Source organism: Myiozetetes cayanensis, unplaced genomic scaffold (genome assembly GCF_022539395.1).
Source record: "Myiozetetes cayanensis isolate MyiCay16 unplaced genomic scaffold, myiCay2020 scf5-8, whole genome shotgun sequence".
NCBI classification, from domain to species: domain Eukaryota; kingdom Metazoa; phylum Chordata; class Aves; order Passeriformes; family Tyrannidae; genus Myiozetetes; species Myiozetetes cayanensis.
In genome coordinates this window covers 872,041-899,682 of record NW_026087742.1, presented here as the reverse complement: position 1 = coordinate 899,682, position 27,642 = coordinate 872,041, and the positions used below count along the sequence as shown (strand labels likewise).

General features: G+C 49.7%; 1 protein-coding gene across 1 annotated transcript in view; it reads left to right on the top strand.

The window, feature by feature from the left end:
• GDPD5 (glycerophosphodiester phosphodiesterase domain containing 5) overlaps positions 1–26,821 on the top strand; it is a 112,298-nt gene extending 85,477 nt beyond the window's left edge. Inside the window, 12 exon segments of the mRNA XM_050333470.1 lie at positions 1,748–1,846; positions 2,875–2,968; positions 5,668–5,813; positions 11,977–12,059; positions 14,762–14,912; positions 15,313–15,531; positions 16,163–16,320; positions 18,105–18,184; positions 18,187–18,251; positions 18,647–18,729; positions 23,818–23,930; positions 24,167–26,821. Of these exon segments, the coding sequence (XP_050189427.1) occupies positions 1,748–1,846; positions 2,875–2,968; positions 5,668–5,813; positions 11,977–12,059; positions 14,762–14,912; positions 15,313–15,531; positions 16,163–16,320; positions 18,105–18,184; positions 18,187–18,251; positions 18,647–18,729; positions 23,818–23,930; positions 24,167–24,282 (1,407 nt within the window). The 3' untranslated portion in view covers positions 24,283–26,821.
• Positions 26,822–27,642: the final 821 nt, after the last annotated feature.

Below are 27,642 nucleotides of genomic sequence, written 5' to 3'. Positions count from 1 at the left end.
TCCTGACAAGGTCCTGCAGGATCAGAGACCTCCCAGCACAGGGAGAGCAAAGCTCTGCCAACCTTCCCTTTTTTTCTTAGGAATTATAGAAATTCTGCTTCCTCTGGAGAAGGGGATGCAATCAGGGAGGGGGCAGGGACTGTCTGGCTGCTGCTGCAAAATAAACTGTTGATTCTGGAGTCAAACATATGTTTCTTCATCGGGGAAATGGCATTTTTCAGACACGCTCCAGGTGGCTGGTGGGTTTAGATGAGTAAGTCCAGAAGAGGAATGTGTTGGTGGAGATCAGGTAGTTCTACCCTGCAGGACCCCAGCCTTCCTTCTTTTCTTCCAAAGAAGCCCATCTTTCATCACAGCTCAGATGTGTTGCTCCATCCCTTCCCTTCCCCACACCTCCCTCAGCTTTCTGAGGAGGTCTGAGATACAAGACAGGAACAAGTTAATATTTTTCTCTGCAACTGTGCTGAATTATCTTCAAATATAGATTGGAGGGTTGGGAAAGGCTGGTGTGTGTGAACCACACAGCTCCTTCCAGTTTTCTCCTGCAATTTCCTGAAGAGAGCTGAGCACTGTAAGCCAAGTTGAAGATGGATGGGGGAGGATAAGAAGCAGTAAATGGGAGGAAGAAAGGTGTCCTGACACCTCTGTGCCCCAGGCTGTTTGAGTGAAGCCTCTTGGCTCAGGGATCCCCTTCACCCTGGGGCAGCTGGATCTCTTGGCCCCTTGTGGTGCCCCATGTGGTTTGTTCCTGTTCCCTGGAGACACCTCGTGGGCACCTGGGTGAGGAGCAGCAGGTGGGAACTGAAGCTATGGTATAAAGAGCAATCCTGTCTAGATACAGGAGTGATTTCTGTAAGCATTGGGGGGGTTTATTTGCTTGTCTGAGGGATTAAGTAAACCTGAAATGGGTGTAGAGGTGTCCTGTGCATCCAGGATGACCAGTCCATTGCAGGGGTCTTTTCTGCCCAAGTCTCCAGACAGATTTCAGGTCTGACAGTGCATGAGACTGTTCCATAGAGCAGCAGCAGCATCCTCTGAATCCTGCAGATGTGCAGAACAGCAGAGACTGAGATACTAGACAGGGGCGGGGAACACTGAATTATTTTTAGACAGACAGCCCAGATTTTGGGTCTTTACAGCTGCAGCCATTCCTGTGGCACTTTCTGATGGGGCTGAACTTTTTACCTTCAAAATGCAGGTCGTGGTTTCACTTTGACTGCTTTGCTCAGACTTCTGAGTGCTTCCACAGGCTGGGAATGGATTGGGTCTCTGCCATCTCAGTTCAGCCACTGGCTCCTCCAGAGTCCCTTCTCAAGCTGCAGTATCTGTTGTAACTGCTCTGCCAAAATGACTTGGATGCTGTTGCAGCAGGCCCAGGAGAGTCTGGGATCACCTCCTGAAGTTCCTGGCAGAACCCAACCTCTATTTAAGCTGGTTTCAGTCCAGTTTGTTGGCAAAGCAAATCACCTGATCTTCCCTTACCTTTGTGTGAGGAAAATGAGAGCTCACCCCTGAGATGTGCCCTCCTGGGACTGTTTAGCCCAGAGTTCTGTGGTGGAAAAGGGGAGGTTGTGGTGGCACAGCACACAAGCCCAGCTTCTTTCCCTGGGGATCTTGACACTGGTTGGTTTAGGCCTTTTATTACCTGCAAAATTTTTCTCTCTCTCCATTTGCCAATCTGTGATTTTTTTTTTTTTTAATGATAACACAGGCTCCAGGCTGTAAACACTCCCTTGATTTGTTGCAGATTGGCCTGGTGACAACGTTGATAACCACGGTGGTGACCATGTCATCCATAGCACAGCTCTGGGACGACGAGTGGGACATGGTGTTCATTTCACTGCAGGTGAGTTGACTGCCATGCTGCTCCTCTGGGTGGGAGAAGGCTCCAGTGCAGCTGAATGCCAGGAATTTGGTGGCTTTTTTCCACATTGCACATGTATTTTTATTTTTAATATATATATAAATATAAATTTCTGTACTCTGGTGCTCTTTTAAGAAGGACTTTTGTGGCATCCTGCATGGCGCTATAGAAATATTAGTGGAAAATACTTATAAACTGGTAACTTCTTGATAGACCTGCTCTCTGTTCCTTATTTTCGTCTTCCTCAAGAAAGAGTCCAAAAATATTTTGCCCATGAAAGGCTAAAAAGATTTTACTGGTAATCAGTGCTGTATATTTGGGAGTATGCAAATATATGCAAATAATGAGGGTGGAAATGGCATTCACACAAGTGACTAACATTTCTCAGAAGTGCTTCATTTTATTGGGGTTTTTTTTTTTAAGATTCAGGCAGCAGTTGGAGGGCAGAAGCATGACTCAGATGAGACATCTCCAGCTTTGTGTCATGGTGATGCACAGTCCGGTGTGTTCAGAGAATCAGAGCAGAGTTTGGGTTGGAAGAGACCTTAAAACTCATCCAGTGCCACCCCCTGCCATGGGCAGGGACACCTTCCTCTAGCCCAGGTTGCTCCAAGCCTCGGACACTTCCAGGGATGGGGCAGCCACAGCTTCTCTGGGCAACCTGTGCCAGGGCCTGCCCACCCTCACAGGGCAGAATTCCTTCCCAATATCCCATCCAACCCTGCCCTCTGGCAGTGGGAAGCGATTCCCCATTGTCTGTGTTATCACCTGAGCTATTCCCCCAAAATGGGGTTCAAGTTCTCCTTCTCTACCTTCACAGTGATCCAAATGCCCAAAGGCAGTGGCAGGATTTGGAAGAAGCCGTGGCCAAAGCAGGTGCAGGATCCAGCTGGGAAAGTTAGTGCTCTGATGCCCCACAGAACCTGCAAGGCCAGTGAATTTTCGAGGTGCTGGGGTGGTTTTAATCCTGTTTTAACCCTGTTTTTCTCTCGTGTTGTTGTGTCCTGCAGGCCACAGCCCCTTTCCTGCACATAGGAGCCCTGGCAGCAGTCACAGCACTGTCCTGGTTGGTGGCGGGGCAGTTTGCACGGACAGAGAAAGCCAGTGAGTACCTCCCGTGGCCTTGGGGGCTCAGGGGCTGCTCAGGGGCTGTTGGGGCACTGGGTCCTCTTGTTGGCAACCAGCTGGCAGTGCTGGTTCCTTCCCAGGGTTCAGTCTCCATCCCAGCCACACTGGGGATGTGGATGCACCCAGATCCCGTGGCTCAATTTGTGCATGCCAGGGCTGGAGCTGCAAAGGTTGTTTTCAATGGTGGAATGAGTGAAAGCATCCAGATTTCCATCAGTGTGCCTTAGGAAACATAAAGGCAGCCCATGTGAAATGTTCTTCTCTGTAGCTCAGAAGTCTCTCCCTTGCTCTCTCTTCTTGGCTCTCTGGGTTTCCAGGAAAGCCTTCGTGGAATTGTTGGTTGTGGTGCAGCAGCACCCAAAGGGCTCAGTAGGGATCTGGTCCCCCAATCACAAAGTCACTGAGGTTGGAAAAGCCCTCAGAGATCGAGTCCAACCATTCCCCCAGCACTGCCAAGGCCACCACTCGCCCATGTGCCCAAGTGCCACATCCACAGGGCTGTTAAACCCCTCCAGGGATGGGGACTTCCCCACTGCCCTGGGCAGCTGTGCCAGGGCTGGACAACCCTTTTGGGGAAGAAATCTTCCCTAATATCCAAGCTAAACTTCCCCTGGCTGTTTGGGAGGTTGAGGGTTCTGTTTTAAATCCATATTGAGGCGTGGTCAGAGGTCTCAGGGAGCAGAGTGGTGAAGGACATGCTGAGCCAAGCTGTTCCTCCAGGTTTTCCTGTGAAATAATTTGATCCTTCTGTGCCCTCAGAAGTGTTTTTCTCCAGGGCAGCCAGGGATGTTCTCAGACATTGGTGCCAGCACCAGAAAAATATTGGTTTAATTGGTATTTAACCTGCAGTAAAATACAAGCCCTGGAAGGATTTGGCAGCACTTGCAAAAGACTTCCAAGAAGTGGGAGTTGAGAATGAGGAAATGTCTGAAGATGGAAAGATTTTGCTACCCAGAGAGCCCTTTCAGGAGAGAATTGTGCCTTAATTTATAAATGTGCCAATGAGGCTGTACCTGGTTCTCCTTAACTGTGTCCCAGCATGTCATGGGGGTGCCAGCTGAGGAGGATTTGTGGTTCTGCCTGGAGCAGAGCCTGCATGGGCTCCTTCTGAATTCCTCCTCCTTTTTCTCTTCCTGCTGACTTCCCTGAAAATGGCTTTTGATTATTTTTTATTTTCCACCATTTTTAATCTTTGCCTCCTCCTTTTATTTTTTCGTTTCCCTTTTTTCTCATTTCTTTTTCTCGTTTATTTTTTCACTTTCATTTCTCTTTTTTCTTTCTATTGTTTCCTTTTTCTTGTTTCTCTTTTCTTCTCTTTTTGTTTCCTTTTTTTTCTTGTCTCTCTTGTTTCTCTTTTTTTTCTTGACTCTTTTTATCTTTTTTGTCTCCCTCTTTTTCTTTTTTCTTTGTCTCTTTGTCTTTTTTCTTGTTTTTCTTTTTGTTTCTCTTTTTATTCTTGTTTTTCTTTTTCTTTCTCTTTTTATTCTTGTTTTTCTTTTTGTTTCTCTTTTTATTCTTGTTTTTCTTTTTGTTTCTCTTTTTATTCTTGTTTTTCTTTTTGTTTCTCTTTTTATTCTTGTTTTTCTTTTGTTTCTTTTTATTCTTGTTCTTGTTTTCTTTTTTGTTTCTCTTTTTATTCTTGTTTTTCTTTTGTTTCTCTTTTATTCTTGTTTTCTTTTGTTTCTCTTTTTATTCTTGTTTTTCTTTTGTTTCTCTTTTATTCTTGTTTTTCTTTTTGTTTCTCTTTTATTCTTGTTTTCTTTTTGTTTCTCTTTTTGTTTCTTTTGTTTCTTTTTCTTTTTTCTTTGTTTCTCTTTTTATTCTTGTTTTTCTTTTTGTTTCTCTTTTTATTCTTGTTTTTTTTGTTTCTCTTTTTATTCTTGTTTTTCTTTTGTTTCTCTTTTTATTCTTGTTTTTCTTTTTGTTTCTCTTTTTATTCTTTTTTTTCTTTTTGTTTCTCTTTTTATTCTTGTTTCTCTTTTTATTCTTGTTTTTCTTTTTGTTTCTCTTTTTATTCTTGTTTTTCTTTTTGTTTCTCTTTTTATTCTTGTTTTTTTGTTTCTCTTTTTATTCTTTTTTTTTTTGTTTCTCTTTTTATTCTTTTTTTTTTTTTCTCTTTTTATTCTTTTTTTTGTTTCTCTTTTTATTCTTTTTTTTTTTGTTTCTCTTTTTATTCTTTTTTTTCTTTTTGTTTCTCTTTTTATTCTTGGGGGTTTTTTTGTTCCTCTTTCTCTTTTTCCTCTCCCTCTCTTTTTCCTCTCCCTCTCTTTTCTTTTAGAAGCCAGGGAGGTGTTTTCCTTCTCTCTTTCTGCTCCTGGGTTCCTTTTTCATTTGTTTGTTTTTAAGAACACACATATCCTATCTCCTTATCCTAAAATTATTTCAGGGTCATTTTACTTGTGAAAGGGTAACTTACCTGGAAGAGGAACCTTCTCCATCTCCAGAGCTGGGTGTTGGTGGTGAGCCCCCAGTACACACACAGAGCGGTGTTAAATGCACCAGCGTGGTGCCACGGCCTGTGTAAGTGGCCATCTGTTTTCTGCTGCCAGGCAGGGCAGAATTTGGTGCTGTCCCACCCAAAGGGTGGAAAATCAGCTGTGTTCGGGGCTGTGTTGCTGGGGTTTGGATAACTGACGGCGTTTTCACCAGCTGCCTCCCCTCTCTCCCCACGCCAGCCTCCCAGATGCTGATGTTCACCGCATACCTCGCAGTTGTAGTTGCACTTTACCTCGTCCCCCTCACCATCTCCTCCCCCTGCCTCATGGAGAAGAAGGCCCTGGGACCAAAGCCAGCCATCATAGGGCACCGTGGAGCACCCATGGTGAGTAGCCCCACGTGGTTTTACACCCTTCTGCCCGTGGGGAGGGTCTGATTGCAGAGAGAATGCACATCAAACCCTCCTGACTGGAATTACTCTGGCAGTGAAGCTGTACGTGAACCTGGAGTCAGCTCCCTGTCCCCCAGATGTTTTAAGCTGCCTCACAAACACAAGGGCGATCCTCGCCTTGCTGGGGCTGGTTTGGGCCTTGTTTTGGCTGCTGGTTTTCATAGAATCAGAGGATATTAAGGGGTTGGGAGGGATCTTAAAGATCATCCAGTCCCAAACCCCCCTGCCATGGCAAGGACACCTCCCACTAGAGCAGGTTGCTAAAGGCTGTGTCCAGCCTGGCTTTGAACGCCACCAGGGATGGGGCAGCCTCAGCCCCCCTGGGCAGCCTGTGCCAGGACCTGCCCACCCTCACAGTAAAATATTCTCTTCCTAACATCTAACCTAAATATTTATTTTTGCTGGATTTTGCTCTCAAGGCTTGACCCACGAGCTGAAGCAGTAGAGGTTTCTGATATTATTATTATTATTATTGTTATTTTAGAGCTTGAGGCTCAATGTCCATGTCCTTTGCAGGACCTCAGCAGCAGTGGTTGTACTCAGCTCGCAGCAAAATGCCCTCCAGGATGTGGCAATCTGCAAAAAAACCAAGCTGTGCTGAGCCTGCACGAGTGCCCTGTGCTCTTGCATTGCAGATCAGCATGAGAATGGGTGAGCTGGTGAAACACTCTTGCCTCTGGGTAGACCTTGAAATCATAATCACACAGTCCTTTCTTCTCCAAGGCTTCTGGACCTGTCCAGGCAGAGGACAGAGCACGTTTGCTTGGGCAGGGCCATGGAGTTGTGGAACACTTTGGGTTGGAAGGGTCATCTAGTCCAGAGCTGTCCTAGGGTGGCACATCTGTAGTCTGGGGGCTTCTGTGCCCAGGTCTGTGGAGTGGTCACATCCCCAGCTCTCTGTGCTGGCTGACTGACTTCAAAGATTTCAGTATAGTCACGGCTCTTGGGGGTGAATTTAACTCTTTTAAGGCATCCAACTAACATTTTTCTGGCATTCAAAGCAGAAAGAAATATCTGTATAGGCTGTTGGAAGCTATTTTGCAGGCTGGAGTGTGCTTGAGCTCCTCTCCAAGCTCAGGGCTGTGCACCAGGAGTTTGCTGGGTGAGATAAAGACCTGTCGTGACACAAGTATTTTATTTGAGTTCTCTTTATTTTTCGTGTTTTCTTTCTCTTAAGCAGCCCCTTGAAATGCCAGCTTCATCTGCATAACTCCTTTTAACTAGATGTCCCCTGTGGGTGGTGGGAGGAAGTTCTGGGCACGAGAAATGCTTTCTCCTGTCCTGCTCAGTTTGTACCAACCACAAGGGCCAGAAGAAGCCAGGTGAGAACCCCGGGCTTTCTGTGAGACAGAAAATCCCACACCCTGTGGGGAGATTCTCTTCCTGTGGGGTTTGCAGCCCTGTGTGCCCTCCACAGCCTTTCCTAAAGGAGCTGAACAGCAAACAAATCCCTTCTGTCTTTGAGGGGTTTACATAAACCTTATCTGGAGGAGGAATCCCAGCTGACAGTTGGTCCTTTGCTTCTCATTCTTCCTTGGAGCCAGCAAACACTTGTTGCAGTAAGGAATAAACCCTTCTGGGAAGTGCTGACTGTGTGTTGGGGGTTGATGAAGAGCAGCAGTGGAGCTGTGCCAGGTGTTGTTTAGCAGGGCACATCCCTCCTCTTCCCATTCCATGGCACCCAGAGCTGGTTGCCTGTGAGCAGCAGGTGGTTTGCTCTGAATCCCGGGAGAATCAAGGTCAGGGACCAGCAAGCCACAGTCTGCACGTCCCATGAGGAGCTGGCAGCAGCCTCATCCAACTGCTCTGCCTTTGCTGCACGTGAAGTGAGCGCCCTGGAACGGCAGAGCCGAGGTGGGATGGGAAAGGTGAGGACCAGAGTGGCCAAAATGTCCTCCTGCACTTCTGTCTGTGCCCAGCTTTTCGCTGTGCCAGGTGTCACCTTGAGTTTGAAGAGCTGCAGTGCAAGCCCTCAGGTCGTACCTGCTTTGCTTTTTGGAATTAATGAGTTTAAGCCCTGCCAAAGGCGTTGCTGCCAGTGGGGTCGTGTTTCACAGGGCTGCCCGTGACGCTTTTGCTGCAGAGCCCAAGTGTGTGTAGATGGAGTTCAGAGAAGTGGCCAGGTGGAGCTGGGGAGCATGGAACAGCCCAGGGAAGTGTGGAGACCGGGCTGTAGGACACAGCCAGCCTCCCTTGGGCAATGCCATGGAATCACAGGATGGTTTGGGTTGGAAGGGACCTTAAACACACTACTAGTGGGTCCCTTCCCACTCAGCGTGTTCTGTGATCAACCACCGCCGAGTTCCAGCGCCTGCCACGGGCAGGGAATCTTCCCCTAGGGATCAAAAATGTCGGGAGCAAAACCCTGCACAGCTTGGGAGTTTGGGGCCTGAGGTGGAACCAGAGCTGGTGCAGGTAAAAAGCGATGCAATATTTGCCTTCAGGTCTCCTGAAGCAGGGCTGATGGGACTTGCTGTGCAGACAGACACACTCTGGGGTGTGGAGACTGAAGCTTCTCCTGCCTGGCAGGACCGGGCCCCTCGTGTTGCATTTACACATCCAACATCTTCTCCCAAAAAGGCACAGATACACCTGAGTGCTCTTCTGGCAGCAAAGGCTGAAGAAAAACTGGTGGTTTCTTAGATGGTTTGGGGGGACTTTGTTTCCTTGGTGGTTTTGAGGGCCTTACTTTCATTTTTATCTTGTGTACCAAAACATTGTCACCGTCTATTTGGGGTGGCTTTGGGTTTTTTCTTTTTTCTTTTTTTGCTTTGGTTTGTTGTACAGCTTATGTTCAGATTAAAAATGAGGGCAGTCGACCCATGTGCTGCCCAGCCAGTGGCAGCAAACAATCCCAACTGGCATCTCCTGCCAGGCCTGGAGAAAGGCTTGTGCTCAGGGAGATAAGTCCCTGTCAGCTCAGGGAGTCTTTCATTAAATCAACCTTCAGCTTTTTCTCTGTGTGTGCAGGGCAATAATGAGCCCTCATCTCCTGCATGGAGTTATTAAATCCCTAATGGCTTCTGCTTATGAGTTTATCTTGTCCAAAGCAGTTTTGGGGATTTTTTTTTTCCTCTGTTTGTTTTGTGCTTTTCCCCTTGCTTTCAGCCTAGCTGAACTACTTCCTGAAAAGTTGGATCATAAAATCGCAGAATGGCTTGGGTTGGAAGGGACCTTCAAGACCCTCCAGTTCCAGCCCCCCAGGATTAATTATGGATGTTCTCTAAAATATGAATTCCTGGGGATTAAAGTTACATTTTATTTATTTTATGGTTTGGACAGAATTGTTGTTGCCCTGTAGGAACCTGGGCCACCAATGCTGAAATCCAATGTACTGGCAGATCCCACGCTAAGCCCCATACAGGAAACTTCCAAAGGGCATCATTTTACACAAAAAAAAAAAAAAATATTTTTTTAGGTGTTGCCCTAACCATGCCTTGTGGGTTTTTGTCCAGTTCCAGATAATTATTGGAAAGGAGAGGTAAGAGAGAGAAAATAATACTAATCATAATAATAATTTTAAAAAGCTCAGATTTCCAAAAGGACAAGAAAATATCCTTAAAACCTGTTAATGAAACAAAAATCAGATCCTTTAGTGCAACTCAGTGCACAATCCCAGGATGAGTTGGGTTGGGTTGGGTTGGAGGGGACCTTAAAGACCGTCCCATTCCACCCCTTGCCATGGGCAGGGGCACCTTCACTAGACCAGCCAGAGGTGCTGCTGATAGTTTGGAATAAAATACTCTGTCCAAGCTCCTTCCTTAACCTCCCCAACATACAAATGATGTCATGATTTTTTTTTTTTTGAAGTCCTGGCTAATTAGTGGAAAAATACAACGTGGTGATGTCCAGAGCAAGGTTAGGCTGCTCTAACTAACACGATTTCATAATCTTCATTAAGGAGGGTCCAAAGCTCTTGACTCTGTTTGAATGCATTTGGAATGGATTTCAGAGCACAAAAATAGTCCAAGTGAGTTCATTCACGGGTAATTTTGTAGAAATGACTGGCTGTGTCTCTGCAGCAGGGAGGAAAGAATAGCAGCCTGATTTTAAGGGGTGAGCCTTTCAAACCAAGCACAGAGAGGAGGAGCAGCTCCTCCAAACCCTGTCTGCCTTCCAGTGATGGAGGATTGTATAGGAGAGGGGATTTGGGCTGAAATCGTTGCTTTGTGTCCCAAGTTTCTTTAAGAGATTGGTTGAGTCCATTGCTGCAAACCTGGATTTAGGACGTAGACATAACATGCCTGAATATATATTGTATATGAATATTGTTTCAAGGAGGAAGCCCCTACAGAACCCTGGAGGGAGACAGAAATACAAGCAGAAAGATTGTACATTTATTTAGTTACTGCAGTTTTCCTGTGAAACTTTTTTTTTCTTTTTAAAATCACAGTAATTTCAGTAGTTTAATTCCTGTAACAGCAGCTGCCCCACTTGGATGCATCTCTGCCTTAAATATGCTGAACTAGGGGATTCAGCTCCCTCTTTTTCTGAGGAACAGAGGCAGGCTGGGATGATGGAAATGCCTGTATCTCAGACTCTCCCTTCTCACAAAAAACCCTCCCACTGCAGGGGGTATAAACTCCTGGTGTGGGGAAATCTGCCTCCAGAGTGGGGCCAGGGGAACCTCTGGGAATAGCTGGATTTTAGGGGCCAAGGTTAAATTTGCTTTCCTGGCTTTCTGGTGGATCTTCCCCGGGTTATGCCCTCGGGGTGAGCGGCTCGTTCAGCTCCTTGCAGTGGAAGGGCTGCGGTGAGGTCTCCTGGGGGCCCCTTCAGGCACTGGAAGGTTCTCTGGGATCTCCCCAGAGCTGGACACCCCCCAGCTCCCCCAGCCTGGCTCCACAGGGGAGGTGTTTGTGGGGCTGTGGGTGCAGCTCATGCTTGTCCTGGTGTCACATCGTGAGCTGGGGCTTGTGCTGCAGGTGCCCGGCAGCTCTCCCTGCCCAGCTTGGCTCTCTCTAGCTCAGCCCTCTCTCCTTTGAGGGCTCCTCACTGCCTTTCCTTCCCGAAAAGCCAGTGCTGGGCATTGCGCTGGAGAGAGAGGATCACCTTGCAGGGTTATCCTGCGGAAACCGGAGCCGCTCGGGAAGGGAAACCCGAGACGCTGAAAAGCAACCCAAGGAGACAGCGGCGAGTCCGGATGGGATCTCCAGGTCCTTGTGGCTGCTGCTCTCTGCTGGGCATCGGGCACACGGCGAAAACCTCCCTCCCTCAGCTCGACCTTGGGTGACCCAGCCCTGGGCTCTGCGGGACCGTGGCGAGGGGGGAAGGTTGCCTCTGTCTTCGCCTAAACAAGTCTGGCGTTGATTGGGAGCTTTTTTTAGGAAGATAACGTGCCTCTGTGCTGCCTTTGTTGAGCAAACATCCCAATGAGCCGGTCCTGATGCGCGGCTGGAGCCAGAGGAATTCAGTGAGATAGCTGGGCTGTGAGAAGGTGGTTGCTGACATTTGGTCTGATTGTTTTACCCCCTGAGCCTGTAAAGTGATCAGCTTTGTAAGGAAACAAATGGCACCTTAGATGCTTGAGCGGGTTTTTATCTGTATTTATTTTTGTGTGCATCTTGCTCACGTGGTGCAATTAGGCCTTTGCTCTTAATTATTCCTCTTTCCAACTCCTGGGTGATCCTTGAAAATCACGGGTTGTGAAAGCTTGTACCTTGATGGAAACTCAGTCCTGTCCATAGGGATCAATTTTCTAGGCTTAAGGCTGCTTTTTAATTATTGTTAAAACTCACTGCGAGATGTATTATTAGAGAAACCATCTGATGTTTAGTCTAATAGATGACTTTATTGCATGACTAGATGCAGAAATAAAACGGCTGGTACACGATGTGTGGCCTTGTTTTCTTCCTGGTGTGGATAACAGCCTGCTTCATGGTCTATAAATATGCATTTCTTTCTATAATGGCATTTGAAACACTGTTTGCATAGAAAAGTAGGAGAATGAAAGTGTAAGGTGTAACCTGCAAAACAAGGTTGTTTTGGCTCCCCAGTATCTCCAAACCTTCCTCCCAGCATCCTTGCTGATACTGCTGTGTAAACTTTCCATGTACTACTGACCTCTCGTTGCTTTTGGAATGTTTTTTCCCCGTAGTTGGCACCAGAAAACACTCTGATGTCGTTCCAGAAGGCCGTGGAGCAGAAGGTGTATGGAGTCCAAGCTGATGTTGTACTGAGGTGAGTCAGGGGGCTGGTTAATCTGAGACTGCCTGGGCATGGTCCAAGACCCTGGTGGGTCTTTCTTATCTGTTGTGTCTGGTGGTTTCTGCTTTTTCCCATTGGAAAGGGCTGTGGTGAACACATTTGTATTGCACAGATGCTCCTAATTGTTTCCTTCAGATGGTGGTGAAAGGTGAAGTTGTCCAGATGGGGGAACCTAGATCCCTTCGTCACAAAACTAATCTCCGTTTGCAGGAAGGCTGGAGTTTATCCTTGTTTTATTCCAGTGAAATACAGCACCTGCTTTCTAACCTGGCTCTTGGTGATCCCTCACTTTGTCTCAGTTCCAGTTATAAATGCAAGAAAGACTCGAAGCAGATATTTTATTTTTTTCCCTGATTTGCTTTGGAGGTTTGTGTTGATGGCAAGATGTTTTTGCCTGGTGGGGGGAAGTTTAACTGTTAATTGTTTTCTTTTTACTTTGCATAAATTTTTTGAGAGAAAATGATTAAAAAACTGAAGGACTTTCTTTCCATCAGGGACTAGAAGGTCACTGTGGAAGGATGAAGTCTGAATTAGGATGTATGTTATACAAGTCTTGTTCTTTCCGAAATTAGTTCAGTAACTGCTGGGAAGGGACAAGTACTCGAGTGCCCAGCTCACAGATGAGCACTTGGCTCATGTGGCTGAACCAGTTACTTTCATTACTCCCTGACCAAGGAGAAAGGTGGACTTTTGGGAGGAGGAGAGCTGGAAAAGCTCCAAGAGCTCTCCACTCTGCCTCTCCTCAGCCATCCCAGAGGAGCACTCCAAGCATCCTTTACTTGAACAATGCTCTTGATGGCCCAATTACCTGAGCCCTCTCTAGGGGCACAAGTGTCTTTAGGAGAAGAAGATTCCATTGAAAAAGTGAGCTGGCAGTGCCTCTGGGAGGGGTTTGTGGCACCACACCCAGTGCTGTCCTTGGGCCTCTGAAAGATGCTCTCTGTGCCTGTGGCCGGATGGGTCCCCCCAGCCAGGGAGATCCTTCCTGGAATGTTTCCATGCTCTTGTAGGCACATATGAGCCATGGGTGGGCACCTTGGACATACACTCAGAGCCATCCCATCCTGCTCCCTGCCCATCACACATCCCAAAGCAGTGGCCCTGGTTATAAAGCCAACATTGCTCCAGACAGCAGGAGCACGGAATCGCGGCTGTTCCTCTCTCTCTCTCCTCCCTCCTCCCACAGCTCTTCTTCTGAAGCTCCAGTTCCTGTGTCTGAATTATTGTTTCAAACCTGTGCCTGCCAATACCTTGTGGTTAACCTTGAGTGGTGCTGAGTGACTCTGTGGTGGGAAGGATTGGAAAGGAAGGAGCAAATGTTAATTGCCCCGTAGGTTGCCACACTGTGGTCAAGGCTTAGTGGTGTCTGATGAGGAGATGTTTAGACTCGAGCTCCTGTGACCCTTAAACACCCCACACTCTTCACTCTGCACTTGTTTAGCACCTTTTTTTTAACTGTATGTATTAAAATCCCTCCTGACTGCAGGAGCGTGGTGTGCTGACCGTGGGGTTGCTGTGTCAGCGTGTTGCTGTGGGCTGGGGGGAGTGTTGGCCCAGCACGTGCTGGAAACAGCAAATAAAGGTATCAGTGACCTCTGGGATAAGGGACTTCTGCAGGCACTGGTAAAGCTGAGGCAACATTTGCTCCATCATCTAAAACCGGGTTTCGTTTTCCCTATAGCTCTTGGGGGTGAGTACTCTGGGTCGTCTCTTAATTCAAGTGGGATTTGTATTTTCATCCCACCCCTCTTCCAAGCCTTGTCTGAGTCTCCTGTTCTCAGGATGTGCTCCTTGCTTTGGAAAATGTCGTTGTTATCAGGCTGGCTTAGTCCTGATTTCTGAGTGCAGACAACTCTCCCTCTGCCCTGATAGAAACCACCCCTGCCCTGCGTGGGGTCACCACTGACCTGGGCACAGAAAACTTGGGGGAAGAAAGCTGAAAGCGTTTTTTGTGTTTCCCAGAACCTTAGTTCTGTAATATCCAGGTGACTTTAAGAACCCAGGGCGTGCATTTGGCTGTTTAGTTTCATCTGAGAGCCGGTTTTTCTGCAAGATGCACGAACTTAACAACTCAAGTGGGTGTGGCTGTTTCCTGAAACCAGTTTTCAGTTGGAAAAGGCACTTTCAGAGCATTTTTGGTAATTTGGAATCCTTGCTTCTTGCTGAAAGCCTTAATGTTCACTTCTAGTCTAGGAGCCTTTGAAAATCTCACTCATCATCTGCTCTGAACAGTTTGAGGATGGTTTGTGTGTGTGTTTGTCTGTGCATCCAGGAAAACCTAAGGTGTTTTGGGGAGCTGCAGGTGCTGAGAAAGCTTTGGTTCACATGAGCAGTCAGGGTGGGTGGTCCTGTCCAAGCTGCCTGAGTTTGGCAGTCTGGAAATTTTGGGGGGGATAGTGGTGAGGTGAGAGGGAGGAATGGGTGAGGGGGTGGATAGGGTTGTGCCATGTATGAATGACTGCCAACATCCAGCAGGTATCTAAGAGACGTTTTCCTCAGGGTGCACCTCAGCTGCTCTTGAGGATGCTGGGGGTGGGGGTCGAGCTGGTTGAGACCTTCACAGTGGTTTTGATGTGAAGCCACGAGAGGGGCTGGAGTGGGAAGGGGCATTTCTCTCCTGCTGGGAGCATGGCTGGTGCACCTCCCCCTGTGACAGGGCCCCTTTGCCTTTGCAGCCACGATGGAGTCCCGTTCCTGATGCACGACAAGACACTCAGGAGAACCACGAACGTGGAGGAGGTGTTCCCGGAGCGGGCCCACGAGCACTCCTCCATGTTCAACTGGACTGACCTGGAAAAGCTCAATGCTGGGGAGTGGTTCCTTCAGGTGTGTACCACGGAGCCAGGGCAGGACAGCTCATGCCTAAGTCCCCTTGGAGGTGGGGATGACACATCTCCTTGGTGGCATGGGCTGAAGTGCAGCGAGACCAAGTGTCCACAAACCACATTTAGTTTGTCTCTACTAAACTTGGCCTAAAAGACATGTTGTCTTTCTGCCCCACCTGGAAGAAGGGGCCTTACTTAATGCCTGGTTGACACCAGAAAGAACTTCAAGACCCCCAGGAGAGTGAAGGTGATTATAAAGAGGGCAAAAAAGTGTTATAAGCTGTTCCTTTTTCTTGAATTTCCTTTTGGAGACAGTCATTTTCACAGAGGAAAAGTAAGGAATTCAGCCTGGGGGAGTCTGGACTTTGTGGCAGTGATGGTGGGATGTGCTTTGCTTTCAGAATGATCCTTTCTGGACAGTGGGGTCTCTCTCGAGGTCTGACTACTTGGAAGCTGCCAACCAGTCAGTCTGCAAGCTGCAGGACATGCTGGAGGTGATCAAGGACAACACCTCGCTCATCCTGAACTTCCAGGACCTGCCATCAGCTCACCCCTACTACAGCACTTACATCAACATCACCCTGGAAACCATCCTGGCATCGGGAATTCGGCAGCAGGCCGTGAGTTCTGGGGCGTTGGTGGTGTTTCCAAAACTGCCTTCCTTGTGGTTTCCACTGAGTCCTTGAGTGCCTCCATCTGGGCATCGATCCTTGATTGGATCAGGGCAGCTGATTGGAAATGCCACCCTGTGCCAGGATGTCACGCTGGGGAGGACTGGGATGGGCCTCTGAAAGGCTGCCAGAGTGGTGGCTGAGGCAGCAGGGAGGGGACTCGATAGCACCTCAGGGTGTGTTAATGGTGTTGTGGCTGAGAGATGGAGGGATGTGATAATTCCCAGCAATCACAGCATCCCAGACTGGTTTGGGTTGGAAGGGGCCTTAAAGATTATGTTGTTCCACCCCCTGCCATGGGCAGGGACACCTTCCACTAGTCCCAGGTTGCTCCAAGCCCCATCCAACCTAGCCTGGGACACTTCCAGGGATGTTGCAGCCACAGCTTCTCTGGGCAACCTATGCCAGGGCCTCCCCACCCTCACAGGGAAGAATCCCTTCCCAGTATCCCATCTAACCATCCAGAGGTGGGGGAGGCTGTGTTTCCCAGACAGTGTGTGTGACAGACAAGGCAGTCCCTCGTGTTCCAGCTTTGGGGACCCCTTGGCCATGGCCTGTTCTCTGTCCTGCTCCCTGCCAGGTGATGTGGCTGCCGGACACGGAGAGGCAGCTGGTCAGGCAGGTTGCCCCGGGGTTCCAGCAGACCTCTGGCCTCAAGCTGGACACGGAGCGCCTGAGGGAGAAGGGCATCGTGAAGCTCAACCTGCGCTACACCAAGGTGACGAGCGAGGATGTCAGGTACAGCCCTGCTGGGCCACTGCCCACGTGCATCCCCGTGCCCTGAGTGCATCCTTTCCCCATCATCCCCATCATCCCAGGCTGTCCTGTCTGCCCAGGGCTTGCTTTCCAGACGGACTTGCTCTCGAAAGCTCGAGCTGTGCAAGCTTTTCCCTGCTTGTGACCCAGAACCCACCCAGGCTGTTCCTGGGGGTGCCCAGCTGCCTGTGACACCTCTACATGCTAATTCAGTATATGTTGGTCCTCGTGGAAATACAAATGTATGAATTGGCTGATTCTTGTTACACTCTCAGCTCTGGGAGGAAGTGGAAGCTTTTCAGAACTCTAGTCCCTCGGAGTGCTGTTCCATCCTCATTAGCAGCCACCCTTTGCTTCCACTCCAGAGCTGCTCCCACAGACTTCTGATTAGCCCAAAGTCTGGAAACGTTTTTCTCTGCAGAGAATTCACCCATTTCATTCCTGTCCTGTATCAGCTCTTCATACTGATCAGCTCATCTCTTTAATGAGACTGGCACAGGGTGGGGTCCTCTGCTGTATTTGCACCTTGTGATGTTGTGGCTCCAGCTTTGGCCCCTTTCTCAGAGATGGCAGATTTGTTTCTAGTAGGGCTTTTCTGTTTTTTAAAGTTTAAATGCTTGAAAACTAAACAAGCTTGCAGAAGGAAAATATCTCTAAAAGGAGCTGCCTTGCCTTGTGTGTTTGAGCTAGAAGTAGGGAAGAGCTGAGCCAGTGGCTGTTTGAGAGCATGGCCCTACTTAACATAATCCATGGTGTCTTTCCTTGGCTGCCAGCTTTACCTGTGGGAAAATTGCTGCCTGCTTTTCCCCCTGTATATTTGCTCTATGCCATGGAGAGAACCCTATGCCAACCTCCCATCAATCCCACCCGAGCTGTGTCCCAGATCAGACCCCGAGTTGCTTCCTGAACCCTGAAAGTCAAACATTGCTGCAGTCCTGGTTGAACACAATGCTCTCAGTTCCTCCCCACTAAAACCAGCCCCTGGATGTCACATTGCTGCAACCACCTCTGCCCTTGAGCATCCCTCCAGAGCAGCTTTGAGCTGTGTCCACATCCTGTCGGTGGCCTTCCACCTCCAAGTGCTTTGCCAGTATTAAACGGCAGGGATTAATCTGTGCTGCCCGGGTGAGGGGGATTAGTGATGCTTCTTCCTCACAGATAAGGAAACAGGAGCAATTTATGCAAATCTGGGGCCCAGGGAGTCAGTGCCAGTGCCTGGTTTGCTGCTGGCAGCTCCTGGACCCCCAGCCTGCAGCTGAATCTTCTTGGAAAATGCCCCCCGGGGAACCTGGAAGCTGTGACTCTGCAACTGTCCCTGAAACAAGGGCGTGGAAGTCGTAGGAATTAATGGTGGAGACAGGTCTGTCAGTGTTTAATTAAGCAAATTGCCTGTGAATTGTCACGGGCCTCTGAGCCAGACGCTGATTTCACATCAATCTGACGAGGTGGTTGTTACAAATAAACTCCATGTCTGTCGTTCACGGGGAAGCTTTTGAGATGGTCTGTGGGCTGGGTCAGACGCCAGCCAAGGGGGAAGAAAGCTCTGGAGTTCAAACCTTTGGGCTGCAGCGCCCTTGGGTTGTTTAGGAGGTGTTAAACCCGCCCCAGAACTCTGTTAAAAATAAAAACAAAACACATTTCCTGCAGTTCCAAGCGACTCACTCTGTGATCACAGCTGTGGGGGTGGCAGGAGCCCTCCTCTGGGAGCCGAGGCTCTGAGGTTTGGGGAGGGTGTTGCATGTCACCCTGTGTGTGTCTCCTGGCAGGGACTACGCCATGGCCAACCTGAGTGTGAACCTGTACACGGTGAACGAGCCCTGGCTGTTCTCCATCCTCTGGTGTGCCGGGTCCCCTCGGTCACCTCCGACAGCTCCCACGTCCTCCGCAAGGTGCCTTTCCCCATCTGGCTCATGGTAAGGCTGGGAAGGGACCCCTGGAAGGGGGGAAATGCAGTGGAGAGGTGTTGCCCACCATAGGACTCGTGGGGTTTTCCAAGAGGGTTTGGTTGGGTTTAAGGTGCTGTTGGGTACAGCTGAGATGGGAGACTCGGAGCCCACGGAGCTCTGAGGCAATGTCAGCGCGCAAAAGGAGGGAGGGTTTAACGCTGTTCCTGTTGGCAGCTTTTCCTGATAACATCATTTTGGATGACATCCTGGCCTTGGGAAGGTCATAAACGCTGTGATTTACAAACCACCCCTGCAGCTCTGTGCTTTTCTTGCTCCTTGGTGGTAACTTCAGCCACGTGTGGTCTCTCTGTGGTTGCGCAAAGCGGAAGGTTTAAGGTCTGCTTCTGTTTCTTGTCTTCCAGCCTCCAGACGAGTACCACCTAATCTGGATCACGTCTGATCTCATTTCATTTATCATAATTGTAGGAGTTTTTATATTCCAGAAGTAAGTAGCCTTGTTACAGCTCATCTCCCGTGCGTTTGTGGCGTGTGTTTTTGTCCAGAGCCTGGGGTGGAGATGGGAGAGAGGCTCTGCTCCTCAACACTTGGACTGTAATAGCAGGGAAAGGTTTATTTAAAAATCCATATGGAGATAGAAACAATAATTCCACTCCCAAGATGTTGATACAGAATTGGAGGTAGTTGCTACCTTTTAGAAAGAAGGAGAGATCTCAAAATAGCGGCAGAGCTTTGCTCTTTAACACATGTGGGAGAGAAACTGTAAATGCTTCAGGAAAATGGATGTTGAGAAAGACATTAAGATGCTTTAAAGGAAAAAGAGTAGAGGGGTTTTGAGATTCCACCGTGATAGTCTTCAAAAAGAACATGTTATATTTTTCTTAAATCAGTTTGTTCTTGTTTGGAGGAACAAGAAATAGAAATATTATAGAATCACAGAATGGTTTGGGTTGGAAGATCATCTAGTTCCAGGCTCCCTGGGTAGGGAGTTATTATGGGAGACATTATGATAGAGCAGATCAGATCAGTTGCTTTGTTCAATGCACAGAGAAAGTTTATTTTCCAAAGAAAAGAGAGCAAGGATTTGGTGAGGGCGTGGCAGAACCTTTCCTCCAGAAGGGCACTGAGGCCTTGATGTCTGGAAGTGTCCTCCACTCCCTCAAATCCATCAGGTGGCTTTATGGGGATGTCCTGACCTTTAGCCCTTGTATTTCTCTGTTGGATACCCAAATGCACAAAGAGTCTGGAAGCAGGGACTGACCTCTCTGAAGAGCAGAATTTGAAGGCCAAGTCGATGAGATATTTGTGGTCTTTGGCCTCATCTCCCAGAGTCAGTTTTAGAAGGTTTACCTGACTCACAAGCCGGAGACCAGAGGTGGAGAAATTAAACTGATTCAACCTGCTGGGTGGGAACTAGAGGACCCAGAGCAGAGTGAGGTGATGCTTGGAGAGGGAGAAGTCACAACTATGTGGACTTTGCCATAGCTGGACTCTTCCTGTCTGCACGGATGGAAGCTCTTCCAGCTTGGAAAAGGTTTGATGGAGTAGGGGAAGAGGAAACAGGGCAAGGAAGGAAAGCATTATTGCAGGATTTCTCTTCCACCCTCAGTGTGATACAGGGGGGAAGAGCTGGAAATGCCACCAGCTCTCCCAGGATCCATCACCCTGGAGCAACGAGCTCTGGACCTGGCACAGGAGGGCAGTTACTCAGAGAGGTCTGGCCATGTGGGGGTTCATCATAGCAGGTCCAAGTGTCTTCTTTTGGATCTCTCCCTTGGCACAACTCAACCCCAAGTCGGTGGAAGGAAATAAGAGAGACCACTACCAGAAGTTGGACTTGCTCTTCCAAGAGCCTTGTGCAGGACAGACCCATTTCCCTGATGCTCCAGTTTCTCCACCACATGAAAGAATTTGTAGCGAGGCTGAGGATAAATCAACACCAAATCGCAGCAGAATTGCAGCTCGGGGAAACAGGGCTTGGCATTTGGCCTTCAGGGTCATGGCTGTTAGTGGGGGGTGTTTTTTGTTGGTCTGGTTTGGTTTTGTTGAGGTTTTTTTTCCCCTCAAGTCCTTTTTTGGGGCAAACCAGAGCTGCTCCCTTGCTGGCAAGGACGGGGGGTGGGTGGGAGCAGAGCCACCGCTTCGATGTGCTCGTCCTGTCTCCTCCGCATGGCTTCTCTCCTCCGTAGGGTAGGGATTGCTCCTGCTCCTCTGCTCCGGTGACAGGACTGTGCCAGCCTCTCCAGAGGGGGAATACCAACTGGGATGACCTCTAACTAACCTTTTTTTGCCTCTTTGCCTTGTTTATTTTCTTACTGCTCTGACTGTTGTGCATGTTCCTCCTCTTTCTCTCTCTGCTGCATTCTGGCATCTCACAGCTATCACATGATCAGGTAATTCTGGTGCTTTCCTCCTCCTTCTCTTTTTCATTCAACCTTCCTTTCTCTCTTTCTTTCTCCCTCTCTGCTATGGCTTCACTGCAGATGGACAGGGTAGGACGCAGCTTTTCCCGATGCTTTCAAACATCTGGCTTTGTGGGGGGGCACCATGAGGGTTCAAACACTGGGCACGAGCACCACAGGCATCTGATGTGCTGGAGCCAGAGGATGTTTTGAAGGCAACCTGGCCTTCTGTGACAATGGTCTAAGTCACTGCCTTTTAAAACAGCCCTGTTCTGAGGCCCTGTGGCACAGCTGTAAGTGGGGGATTCCCAGCGGATGTAATGCTTTCTCCATGGAAATAATGCCATGCAAAATAGCCCCTTCCTCACTGTATTTGCCAGAGGTTTTTGAGACCAACCTCTGCTAAATTGGCCAGTTCTCAAGAAAATCGTGTAACCTGTTCAGTGATGCAAACGAGTCCTTCCCTGGCCCTGGGAATGATTTAAAAGGGCTGAGAGCTGGAAAGGTTTGGCTGCACTCAGAGCTTGGGACCTTCCAGGAGTCTCTTCCCAGTTACACCGCCGTGGAACTGGAAAGGCAGTGTGAAAATAAAGAGCATTGCCCTTGGGAAGGGAATGAGCCTGGGATGCTGGATTTGAAGTGCCATCACTTGGGAGCCCAGTTTTCTCCTTTCCCTCCCCAGTCCTTCCCACCCCCTCGGAGGGAAGCGCTGTCGCTTTTCTGCAGTAAAGCCTTCCCTGTGTCCCTCCTCAGACCAAACTCTCCCCGTGCTCCCTCCCCCATTCCTCTTGCTGTGTGCCCCGGGGCCGGATTCCTGAGGACTTGGTTGCTCCCTGTCTGTGCTTACCAGCCCCCCTCCCTGTTGGCCACCAGCAAGTGGTGCCTGGGGTGTGGCATCGCCCCAAAACAGGGCCTGGCTGCAGGGAGCGGGGTGTTCTCCCCTTCTCCAGCTCCCCCTCCCTCCCTGGCTCATGGATCAGGAGAAGGCAGGCATGGAGGAGCTGGGCAGGCTTTAGGCACAGCGGTGGCAGGATGGGACTCCGGTTGTGGCTGGCTTGGCTCTGTGCTCGCTCCATCTTCTCGCCTCAGTACAGTGCCTGCCCCTCTCCCACCCTTTTCCCTGCCATTTTAGCATCTCTCCTCCCACCCAGGGCTCCAGCTGTGGCCCTAACACGGTGTGTGCTGTCTCTGTGTTGTTGTCCCAGTATTTTTTAGTCTGTTCCCACCCTGTGTCCGTCTGGTCTGCTCTGCCGCCAACCTCCCAGAACAGGACCTTCCTGCTGCCTCTCTGGCCCTTTTGCACGCTGCTGTCCCAAACCTGGCCGAGCACAACACAGCCCAAGGGGGTAGGAGAGGTGCTATTTTCTATTAAACCAGCTTTTTTGGAGACCCAGAGGCTGCTGAGCACAGCACAGACCGTTTGGTATGGTGTTGGTTGGAGTGGCATCGTGGTTAAATGTACTGGTGGCTCTTCTAAGAGGACGTTTCAAAGTACCCCTGAAAAATGGGGTTACCCTCTCCTGGCTTGTTTACCCAGGGCAAGGCACCTCCTGTGAGAGGAGGCATCACCTCCTCGTGCATGTTTTCCCACCCTGGGTGTGACCACAGCCACCATGGGAGATGGAGAGCAGAGAGCGGTGCTTGTTCCTCTTGGCAGGAGGAGAAACGCCCTTGGTCCCTGGAATCCTTTGAGTCTGGGCCCTCTGTGCCTCAAAATGAGCCATGCTCTCCATGGGGTGTCTGGGATGGGCATGAGATCCCCGTGCCTTTTGGCCACACAGCCCAGCCTGGTGCAGGAAACCCTGGTGTGTGGGCAGAGAAAAGACTCATTGTTGTAGTGGCTTTTGGTCCTGATTTATAGTTTAAGGAGAGTCTTATCCTGTGAGGTCTTGCAGCCACATTGACCTTAGTGTCCCATGCAGGCAGATCCTACTATGGCCCAAAATGCTCTTCTTCCAGGTCAGAGTGGCTCCGTTTAGATGATGATTATGGAAGAAAAATTTAATTTTTAAAATATTTTTTTAATATACTTTAATGTCGTTGCCTCTTTTGTGTTTCCTCTGTGTTTCCTCTGCGTCGCTTCTGTCCGTGGGTCTGTGAGTTGTGTTGTGTTGCCATCCCACCCGTCCTTCTCTCTGTAGCATCCTCCTTCATCCATACCCTGGTCAAAGCCTGCTGGTGCAGTGTCACCCACTGGGATTTGGGAAGGGGTTGGAAACGCCAAGGAATTGTCACCAGCTAGATTTTCCTGGGGAAAAAAAAAAAAAAAATTGCAGAAGCTCCTTTGTCGTTGTGGTGCAGACCCAGGCTGGAGTTTTGTGAGCTCCTCAAATCCTCTGCTCCTGGAGCTGGGTTAGAAATGTCAGAGAAGGTGGTTGGTACCTAGAAATAAGTAAATGAATCGCCTTCTCCTGTGGGGGTGAGCCACTAGATGGTGCCAGAAGATCAGAAAGCCCATAAGCCACCCTAAAGCCCTGCTGTTTCCCGATCAAACAGCTTTATGGGATGCCTGGCTCTGGCAGGGAGAATGGGATTTACCTGAAAGCCTCCCTCTGTGGTCGGGAGGCAGGAGGAATGGGTGTAGGGGCTGGGCTGCCAAAGCCTTGCCTGAGCAGCAGCCTGTGCCAGGGCTGGATAACCCTTCAGGGGAAGAAATATTTCCCAATATTCAATCTAAACCTCCCCTGACACAATTTGAGACCATTTCCTTGCTGTGTCTCAGTTTTGAGACTTTAAATTGCCTTAGGGCAATTTGAGTCCCTTCTCCCACAAGCCTGAGGGTGAGGAAAAGGTTCTGGATTCCTTACTTGGCTTGGTGTCTTGTTCTGTTCCCTCTTTCCAACCCTAGGAGTTAAACTGCCCCTACATCCTTCGGGCAGCTGGAGAGAGGGCTGTGGGGCAGCTGCAGCCCTTGGTGAGGTCAGTCCCTGGGTCTAATTCCCTGGTGGAATTGGGATGCCAAGGGTGGTTAATACGACCTGCCTGCGTGCCTGCCCCCCGAGATAACCACGCTCATCTCCCAACATCCTCCTGCCGCGTGGGGTTGTGCGGGTGCCAGGGAGCAAACGGCCTCGGGGTCTCTGGGACTTGATGCTGGCCACTTGCATTAAAATGCTCCCACACTTGTTGTGGGGAGGGGGACCAGCCCCTGACCTCCTGCTCCCGCCTTGCAGGTGGCGCCTGGGGAGCATCAGGACCTACAACCCGGAGCAGATCATGCTGAGCGCCGCCGTGCGCCGCTCCAGCCGCGACGTCAAGATCATGAAGGAGAAGCTGATCTTCTCAGGTAGGGCTGGGGCCCTGTGCCCCACCCCTCAGCTGAGGGAGGAGCTGCGAGTGCTTCAGGGGGGCAGGGGGGCTGGACTGACCCGGCCGACCGCACTGGTGGGACGTGGTCGTGGCTCGTCCGTGGCAGGGGGTTGGGACAAGATGATCTTTAAGGTCCTTCCCAACTCAAACCGTTCTGTGATTCATCCCAAGTCGGTTCAGGGATGATATCCCTGCTCTCTCTGCCCTTCCCAGAGATCAACAACGGCGTGGAGCCCACGGATGAGTTGTCCTTCTGCTCTGAGAATGGCTTTGCCAACGAGATCCTCACCCCCATGGACCCCCGGGACTCCAAGCTGCGGATGAACTGAGGGGCTCTGGGCCAGCCCCGCGTGCTCCCTGGCAGTGAGAGCCGTGCTCTTCTGCTCCCTGTGGGATGGGAACCCTGGAGGAACTGCTGGTCGGGCAGAGACCCCTTCCCACACCCCACCACTAACTGCTCCACCTCCCCTGGTTGTGAGGTTGGGGGGCTTATTTTTGTAAATATGTAGAAAATTTGAAATTTTTTTGTCTTTTTTTTTTTTTTTTTGAGTGTAATTTTTCCAGGGCATGAGTGGAAATACCGTGTTCATTAAACCCTCAACCTTATGGCTTGAAGGTATTGGAATCTTGATGTGAGAGCCTGAGTCCCCTCGGGGGGTTCTGGGAACATGATGGACGTGTGTCCCTGTTCTCCCCCTTGCCCTTCCCCAGCCCTTCCCTTGGTGCAGCGACTGTGTAGCTGAATGTTGTGATGTTCTTGTGAAGTGTTGATTTTGTTATGGGGTTTTTTTTCTGTTTCCCCCCTCGTTCCCCTTTTCCTGGGCAATTAAATTGTAGCTCTGATGCACCAGGAGGCTGTTTGGAGGAGAGAAGCTTTCCTGGGAGAGGAATCTTCCCTGCTGAAGCTCAGAGCCAGGGAAGGGGTTGCACTGGCTCAGTCACTTGGGCACCTTCTCCTTGTCCCATCCTCCTTCCCCAAAGCCTGGATGCTCCATGGGGAATGGCCTTTTTGAAAAGTCCTGCTGCAGTTTTGAAGGCAAATCCTGAGCATTTGGCCTCTGCTGGCAGCAGGTTGGATCTTTTTTTTTTCCCCTTCTTTCTTTCCTTCTTTCCATCTTCTCCCTGAGTTGGGCTCTGTTGGGAGCCTGGGTGGCTTGTGAAAAGCAATGCCAGGGGCACCATCACTGCTTGGATCTGGTTGAAGTGCCTGCCACTCCCAAGTGGCATTTGCAGTCGCTCCCTGCTTCCCATTCCTTACACCCTCATCACAGGGGGAGAGGTGGTGCAGTGTGAGCTTCCCCTTCTCTGGGCCAGGGAGGTGCCCATGGGTGAAGGAGCTGTAAATAGTTTGGAAGGTGAAGCAGCCCCAGACTATAATTGTTCCTGCAAGGAGACCTTTCCTCCTTGCTTCGAAGGCAGGATCCTTAAAGCTGCACGTTCGTGTCCTCCGAAGGAGTGATGGTCTTGCAGCAGACGCTGAGGGGCTCGTGAAGGCAGGAGCTCCCCCTCAGCGTGTCTCCAATGCAAAAGGCTTTAAACCAAAATCTTAGACCAGAGGTTAAAAGTTTAAAAAAAAAAAAAAAAAAAAAAAGAAAAGCTCAGAAACCAAGTTGGTGACAGTTGAATTTTATCCCTTCCCCGAGGCGGTCTCAGCTCTCTGCTGGGACCTTCAAGGCCTCGAGGAGAGGAGCCTGTTTTTGGGTCACTTGGCCGTTCCCAAGGAGCCGAAGCCAGCTGGAAGGCTGCTGGAGCTGGGAATGGCTCTTGGCTCAGTGTTGGGTCGTTCCCTTCCTCGCCGGATCTCGGTCGGCACCGCGTGCAACGTGAGAAACCCCCAGAGCGCGAGCTCCCTTCGGAGCTGCTGCGCTGATGGGGCCTCGCTGTTCCCATGGATCTGAAAACCTGGGAGCTGACTCTTCTGAGAGCTGGCCAAGCTGGGCTGTGCAGCACACAAGGAGCTGGTCACCTGGCAGAGGAGGAGGAGGAGGAGGTTTGGGGGTGCTGATGTGCATCACGTCCCACACCCAAAGCCAGGATGAAACCAGCCCGGAGCAGTTGGTCCTTGTTTTGGCAGCATGGAACTGCTCTGTCCTTGTGGGTTTTTTAAAGCTGTACTCCTGTAGCATTTTGAAACACTAAAGTTTTGGGCTTAGTGTGGAAGAATTGTGGGGCAGATGTGGCCAACTTTTCTATGGAAAGGAAAAATGCTGATAGTGGAAATGTGAATGTTGATGCTCTGATAAGCACGGCCTAAAATTAAGACTTTAATTCCTTTGCATCTGCCCTGGGTTTTATGAATGTAATAAGACTCTGGTCCATGCTCCCTCTTACCTCCCCCAAATACAGTCCTTCTCTATGGTACTCTCAAGTCTGTGAAATACAGTGTGGGGGTTTTGTTTCTGCAGAACTGCAAGCTTTTGGTGGGTTTGAAGGTATTTTGAGAACTAAGTTGCTTCTCCCTTTGATGTGGTGCTGTATTGAAACATTCCTGGTGGATTGTCATTGCCAAGTGAGAGATGTTAAATCTCAGCATCTGTCGATAATCACCTGCATGTTCTGTTTTTATCCTTGGAGATGACTTTATTGAGAGGTGAAGTGCTTAAAAGCTTGGAAGTGTTAAAAGCAATCCAACTAAGAGTTGTTTTCACAATTAGCTTCTTTCTTTCTTGTTTTTTTTTTTTTTTACAACAAGACCCAAACTTCCCGTGTAATGCACTGACTGTTACTGTTATTGTCCCAAATATTTGCTACCTTTTTTTTTTTTTTAAGAAAAAAAAAAAAAGGATGAAATTTTTTGATGAAAATAGAGCTAGACCAAAATAAACTCTGCGACGCTCTGTGAAATAAACTGTCAGTATTCCCCTGCCAGTCTGACGTGGTTTTGTGTTCTGGCATCGCTTGCAGTTGATCCTTCTTGATCTTCATGTGCTTTCTGAGAGAGCTGAAGGTGCGAGCAGAGGGAGGTTTGGAGCTCTGTCTGTCCTGAGACCAGTGTGCTTGTGCTGCATCTCCTCTTGGTGACACCCAAGCTGTGTGGTGTGGTTAACATGCCCGAAGGGTGGCATCACATCCAGAGGGAGGGACCTGGGCAAGTTCAGGGAGTTGGGCTCATGGGAACCTCAGGTGGGCAAGGTCTCACACCAGGGTCGGTTCAACCCCTGCTACCCATAAAGGCTGGTGGATGAAGGGATGGGGAGCAGCCCTGAGGAGGTCGTGGGAGTGCTGGTGGATGAGTAGCTGGACATGACCCAGCCCTGAAACCCCTCTGTGCCCTGGGCTGATCCCACAGCAGGGCAGGGGGGGATTCTGCCCCTCTGCCCCCTCAGGTGAGACCCCCCTGCAGAGCTGCTCCAGCCCTGGGAACAACAGCACAAGGACCTGGAGCTGCTGGAGAGAGTCCAGAGGAGGCACCAGAGCTGCTCCAAGGGCTGGAGCCCCTCTGCTCTGGAGCCAGGCTGGGAGAGCTGAGGGGGCTCACCTGGAGAAGAGAAGGCTCCAGGGAGACCTGAGAGCCCCTTCCAGGACCTAAAGGAGCTCCAGGAGAGCTGGAGACGGACTGGGGACAAAGGATGGAGGGACAGGACACAGGGAATGGCTTCCCACTGCCAGAGGGCAGGGTTAGATGGGATATTGGGAAGGAATTCCTCCCTGTGAGGGTGGGGAGGCCCTGGCACAGGTTGCCCAGAGAA